The sequence below is a fragment of the Dermochelys coriacea genome, chromosome 7, assembly GCF_009764565.3.
Source record: "Dermochelys coriacea isolate rDerCor1 chromosome 7, rDerCor1.pri.v4, whole genome shotgun sequence".
Classification (NCBI taxonomy): Eukaryota; Metazoa; Chordata; order Testudines; family Dermochelyidae; genus Dermochelys; species Dermochelys coriacea.
Window position 1 is genome coordinate 1,675,872 of NC_050074.1, and position 7,181 is coordinate 1,683,052.

Genomic DNA, 7,181 nt, shown 5'->3' on the forward strand with positions numbered 1-7,181 from the left:
GAGGTGCTTTGAAGGCATCTTACATAGAAATAGCTTACAATCAGATAATGGCAAACTGGGCAGAGCGTGTGCTCTTGGTACACAGATCAGAGATAGGAAAACTAATTTTTGTACTGGGAAAACATATGCATCATTTATATTTGAGCCAACTGTTGAAAGCAGTATTTTATTAGCAGTTCTGTAATTTGGTCTAATGAACGGTATTTTTTCCATTTTTCCAGGGGATTGTATGATATTTTTGTAACAAGAGACAGTCAGCCTCGTTGTGTCGGCCGTTATGACAATCACGGCAGTTTTGGGGAACTGGCCTTGATGTACAACACTCCTAGAGCTGCTACCATTGTTGCCACAACAGAAGGAGCCCTTTGGGGACTGGTAAGTGTGGAAAATTACTCTAAGCTGCATCAAGTGTTAAACACTAATTAATGCACCTCGTCCATCATCAGTTACTTTTTCCCAGTGCGTGTCTGTATGCAAATAGCTATTTTATCATGATTTATTATTTCAACCCAGAGTTCATTGTGCAAATGCTTTTTACCACTTCCCTAAAACAATCTGTCAATAAATCATAACTCCAGATCTATTAGTGAGGGTCATTTGGTCACTTCACAGGTACTGCAATGTAAAGCTTTTGCTCGTTAGTCTGTTTTTTCATACTGCAGAGGGATAAAGAGAAGGTAATGAATGCATGTATTTTATAGTAGGAGAACAGCCCCACCCATTTAGGACTTGGGAGGCAAGAATGTTAACTCCACAGCATCTTCCTCTCTCTCTGGGGAACAGTTGTAGTTCTCTTTCTCGTTAGCCTGTCAAGTAATCTGAAGCGCTCACTCTGAGGTTGTAGGAAGAGACACCAAAAGATTTGTTCACCTTTCCAAGGACAAACTGTAGCTTTCATGATGTTCCTGGTCTCTGCTCCACATTGCTGTGGAAGAGGTCCCAGGGTGAGCACAGCTTTCAGAGTTGTTCCCACCTTTTGGGCTGATAGACAAAATTGCTGCTTTTGTGTCTGGGTTAGCTTGTTAAATGTGACTTTTACAAATTGGAGCTTCCTATATAGTCCTTTTCTCTACAGTATTTGTGTAAGGTCTACTTTCAAAGTGCTCTGTTACTCATCTGCTATAGTTCACGTCGGAAAATGTCTGTAATACCACAGAAGCCTTTGAAGTTTGTCGTATAGTACACATGGCTCCTCAGCAGCTATCAGTAAAGGTTGACTGTGCATTATGACCTTGATTATATGATTGATAAGCTATTATGCACAAGCATGTTTGTGCAATCTCAGTGCACACTGAGAAGATTGACTTCTCTTTTTGTTTGCAGTTCATAAAGGAAAGATTCTGATAAGCTAACCTGGGAGTAATGTTGGGGTCTAATTAATTTCTATAACAAAACAGGCTAAAGAATATAAAATGAACCACCTGCACATGGAGCTCATTAGAAAAAGTGAATAAAGTGACTTTTTATTACAGTTACCTTTAAGCTGAAATAAAGTTGATTTGCCTGGCCATAATTATGGTTATTTTCCCACGATCCCTTTGCCTGCTCTCTGCTTTTCTCTTTACCATACCTTCATCACTCTGAAGTAGCACTGTCTCAAGCACCTCACGTCAGCTCTCAGCTACTTAGTAAACCAAAGGAATGACTTGCACTCTCTTCCACTTAGGAGGTTTTAACTACCTCCACAGCACTGCAAGCCCATCTCAGCAAGAGACGGAGACTAAGATCAGTAATCAAATCTAGGTCTCTTGCAAGGCAGTGAAGAGTACTTACTCACAGCATCTGATTTATCTTGCTCCTGTGCCACTGAATGCTTGTGGAAAGAGACTCATTAACATGCACACTTCCCTCTTTCAATTCTGCCTTCCTCCTGGTCAAACAGAAGCCCTTCTCCTCCTTCACTGACTCTCAAATGCACATTCCCAACCTCTGATGCCTTCCTGAAAACATCCTTTGCTCCTGTGTCTTCTGCCTCTCCACACAGGATGTAACCAACTATTACAAAGAAAAGATCAGCAAGATTTGCTGTGACTTCATTTTCCCCTTACCCCCCAAAACTCTGTTTTCCTCTTGCTTTTCATTAGGTGTTTCTCACTCGCTCTTCTCCTCCAGTGACCCCATTCGCTCTCTCCTTTGCCCAAGATTGAACTTCTTGTCTTCCCCCGCTGCTCCCCTTCTCTCACTGCTAACATCACCATCCTTTCTGTCACTCAGGACCACAGATTGAGTGTCGTCTGCGACTCAGCCATCTGTCTACACCAATATCTAAGCCAGTGGTTCTCAACCAGGAGTCTAGGACCCCACTGTGGGTCTGTGAGCAGGTTTCAGGGGGGCCGCCAAGCAGGCTAGCATTAGACTCACTGGGGCCCAGAGCAGAAAGCTGAAGCCCTACCACATGGGGCTGAAGCCCAGGGCCCTGAGCAATGTAGTTTCACGGGGTCTAGGTAATTGCCCTGCTTGCTACCCCCTAATGCCAGCCTAGGCTTTTATATGCAGAAAACCAGTTATTGTGGCATAAGTTGGTTATGGAGTTTTTATAGCATGTTTGGGGGGGCGGGGGGCTCAGAAAGAAAACGATTGAGAACTCCTGCTCTAAGCTGTGCCCAGATCTTACTACTGTTTCCACCATAACCTCTCTAAGATCTGGGTCTTTCTCTAAAATGTTCGCCTAGGCCCTCCTTACCTTGAGAAGTCATCAAGTCTAGCCCCTGCACAGGGGCAGGACCAAGTAAACTTAGATCATCCATGACAGGTGTTTGTCTAAACTGCTCAAAAAATCTCCAGTGACGGGGATTCCGCAACATATTCCAGAGTTTAACTACCCTTATAGTTAGAAGGATTTTCCCAATATCCAACATAAATCTCACTTGCTGTAAATTAACCCTCTGATGGGTTAGACCTTCTTCTGGGGTGCCACCTGATGTATTGGGGTCCCACTGAGCCCGCCCGTTCCACCAGCCTGGGCTTCCTCACTCTGTCCTGCTGCGCGAACACACAGGGACACACCCAGCTGCAGAATCGCACAGTCTGCAATCAGCTCTGTGTGGAAAGACTCAGCTCGGGGAATTGCCTAGCACAGAGGTGTACACACCCTCTAGAGTGCAAACCCAAAATTATATTGTCTTGTGCTGTATGGAGTATAAGCTTGTGAAATTCGCTTCCTTCCTCAATGTGGAGGAAGATATGCACAGCTTCCCCCCCATACCCCCCATTTTGAATTGCACAAACTGGGTTTTAGAATAAACAAAAAATAAGCTTAACAACTACAAAAGGTAGATTTTAAGTGACAAGGGATAACAAACAGAACAAAGCAGATCACTGAGCAAATAAAACAAAACACGCAAACTAAGCTTATTACACTAAATTAACTGGTTGTTAATAACCAATTCTCACCCTAAGTGGTATTTTGTGCAGGTTGCAGAGTTTCTTGAAGGTAAACTGCACTGCTTGCAGCTTGAATCTCCAGGTATTTGTTTCACAGACTGACCTTTCTCGCCTGGGCTCAGCCCCTGCCCCCAGTTTAGTTCCTTTGTTTCTTCTGGCGTTTTCAGCAGTCTTCCTTCTTGGGCGGGAAGGCAGTGGAGCAGAGCCAAGATTAACTCACTCCCCAGCCTTAAATAGGATTTACATATGGCAGGAATCCTCTGTCTCCTAGTTTGACCCCCACCCTTTCCAGTAGAAGAATACCATGAGTCCAAAATGATGTCCAGTACCAGGTGACATGATCACCTGACCCTACAATGTTAAAGCAGCATCCCAGGAAACTTCTCAGGAAAGAGGGAGATTAGAATCTTCAAAGTCCTACTGTCCTTCCTAATGGCCCATCCAGGCTGTTTGCCTACTGTCTGGTGGGTGTTCCCCAGGTGAAAACACAGTTGTAATTATTACATCAGACGCAGAAATGATACATGCATACAAATTGGATAATCACATTCAGTAAATCATAACCTTTCCAATGATACCTCACATGACCCATCTTGCATAAAACATATCTTAGTTGTGCCATATTCATATCATAAGCATATCTCTATGGGGCATAGTGTCATAAACCCCATTACTTCTTGTCCGACCTTCAGTAGACATGAAGGACCAAATAGCACTCTTTGTAACAGCTCTTAACATATTTTAAGATAGTCATCAGGTCCCCCCTCTGTCGTCTTTTCTCCAGACTAAACGCATCCAGTTTTTTAACCATGCCTCATATGCCAGGGTTTCTAAACTTTTATTTTTGTTGCTCTTTTCTGGGCTCTTTCAAATTTATCCACATCTTTTATAAAGTGTGGCACCTATAACTGGACACAGTATTTACTCATCCAGCTGAGGCCTCACTAGTGCTGAGTAGAGTGGGATAACTATCTCCCATAACTTGTATATGACACTCCTGTTAATATACCCAAGAATGATATCGGCCTTTTTCACAACTGCATCACATTGTTTATTCATTCAGTTTGTGATCCACTATAATCCCCATACCTCTTCAGCAGTACTACCACCTAGTCAATTATTCTCCATTTTGTAGTTGTGTTCTTTCTTCCTGAGTGTAGTGCTTTTGCACTTGTCTTTACTGAATTTCACCTTGTTGATTTCAGACCAATTCTCTAATTTTCAAGATCTTTTTGAATTCTAACCCTGTTCTCCAAAGTCCCAAATGTTATAATTGTACTCTCCACTCCATTATCCAAATCATTAATGAAAATATTGAATAGTATCAGACCCCAGTGGGACTTCACAAGATATGCCTTCTAACTTCAACAGTAAGTCATTTATAACTACTCTTACAGGAGTATGGGTTTTCAACCAGTTATGCACCCATTTTATAGTAATTTCATCTAGACCAAATTTCCCTAGTTTGCTTATGAGAATATCACGCAGGACTGTGTCAAAACACTTAGTAAAATCAAGGTATATCATTGCTGCGGTGTCCCTGGCTAGGCCAGTAACCCTGTCCAAGAAGGAAATTAGGTTGGTTTGGCATGATTTGTTTGACACATTCATGTTGGCTATTCCTTATAACCCTTTTATGCTTTAGGTGCTTACAAATTGACTGCTTAATTATTTGTTCCAGTATCTTTCCAGGTATCAAAGTTAGGCTGATTGGTCTATATTCCTTGGGTTCTCTTTGTCCCCCTTCTTAAAGACAGGTGCTGTGTTTTTCTTTCTCTAGTCCTCTGGGACCACACCCCATCCTCCAGGAGTTCTCAAAGCTACTCCCTAACAGTTCCGAGATTGCTGCAGTAGTTCCTTAAATATCCTAGGATGAATTTAATCAGGTCCTGCCATCTTAAATACATCTAACTTACGTAAATAGTCTTTAACCTGTTCTGTCCCTATCTTGGTTTGTGTTCCTTCCCCCTTGTTGTTACAATTGTGTTGAGTACCTGGTCACCAATAACCTTTTAAGTGAAGAGTGAAGCAAAATAGGCATTAAACACCTGAGCTTTCTTGATGTGATCGTTTATTAGCTCTGCTTCCCCACCAAGTAGAAAACCTAATCATTCCTTCATATCTTCCTAATATGTTTTAAAAACATCTTTTATTGTCTTTTATGGCCCTTGCTAGGTAGAACTCATTTTGTGCCTTAGCTTTTCTGATTTTGTCCCTACATGTTTGTACTATTCTTCTCTTAGCCTGCTGAGAAGAAGTTCTCAAGAAAGCTAAATATTTCTGATATTGCGGGTACAAAAATATGAGGTGAACAACCCTTGCAGATATTGGGCGAGCTTAATCTCATTTGGTCAAATGCTACTACCTAGTGGCCACATTGATCAAGTCACCCCATAACCTTCTCTTTGTTAAGTTAAATAGATGGAGTTCTTAGAGTCTACCACTATACGGTATGTGTTCTAACCCTTTAATCATTCTTGTGGCTATTCTCTAAATCCTATCCAGTTCATCAACTTTCTTCTTGAATTGTGGGCACCAGAACTGGACATGGTATTGCATTACCAGTCACGCTAATGCCAAAAAGAGAGGTAAAATAACCTCTCAACTCCTATTTGACATTCCCTTCTTTATGCATCCCAGGACTGCTTATGTTGTTTTGGCCACAGTGTCACTTTGGGAGCTCATGTTCCACCATGAGTATCCACCATGGCCCCCCAACCTTTTTCAGAGTCACTGCCTCACAGGATAGAGTCCCCCTTCTGTAAGTGTGACCTACATTCTTTGTTCCTAGGTGTATACATTTACATTTACCCATATTAAAACACATATATTGTTTGCTTGTGCCCAGTTTATCAAGCAATTCAGATGGTGCTGAATTGGTGATCTGTCCTCATCATTATTTACCACTCCCCCAATGTTTGTGTCCTCTGCAAAATTAATCAGTTATGATTTTATATTTTCTTCCATGTCATTGATAAAAATGCTAAATAGTATAGGGCCAAAAACTGGTCCCTTCAGGACCCCACTGGAAACGCATGCTTAATGACAATTTCCTGTTTACAGTTACATTTTCAGACCTATCAGTTATCCAGTTTTTAATCCATTTAATGTGTCATGTTAATTTTAATATTCTGTTTTTTTAATCAAAATGTTGTGCAGTATCAAGTCAAATGCCATACAGAAGTCTAAGTATGTTACAACAGCACTGTTACGTTTATCTGCCAAACTTGTAATCTCATAAAGAAAATCAGGTTAGTTTGACAAGATCTATTTTCCATAAACCTATATTGTTTTGCATTAGTTACTACCTTCCTTTAATACTTTATTAATTGAGCCCATATCAGCCTCTCCACTATCTTTCCCGGGATCTGTGACAGGCTGACAGGCCTATAATTACCCATGTCATCCCATTTACCCTTTTTAAAAATTGTTCACAAATAGCTTTCTTCCAGTCTTCTGGAACTTCCTCAGTGCTCCAGGGCTTACAGAAAATCAGCATTAATTGTCCAGCAAGCTTGTCAGCCAGCTCTTTTAAAACACTTGGATGCAAGTTATCCGGACCTGCTGATTTAAAAAGTCTAATTTTAGCAGCTTCTGTTTAACATCCTCCAAAGATACTAGTGGAGTGGAGAGTGCTGTCACCATATGATGAAACTGTATCCTCTGTGTTTTTCCCCCAAATACAGAATAGAAATATTTATTGAACACTTATGCTTTTCTGCATTAACAATTCTACTATTTAAATCTAGCAATGGACCAATATCATAGTCAAGATTCTTTTTGTTCCTAATATATTT

General features: G+C 41.1%; 1 protein-coding gene across 1 annotated transcript in view; it reads left to right on the forward strand.

Moving 5' to 3' along the window:
• Nucleotides 1-7,181, forward strand: part of PRKAR2A (protein kinase cAMP-dependent type II regulatory subunit alpha) — a 157,143-nt gene that overhangs the window by 136,168 nt on the left and 13,794 nt on the right. The window contains exon 6 of the mRNA XM_038410295.2: nt 222-375. Within this exon, the coding sequence (XP_038266223.1) occupies nt 222-375 (154 nt within the window). The remainder of the gene's footprint in view (nt 1-221; nt 376-7,181) is intronic.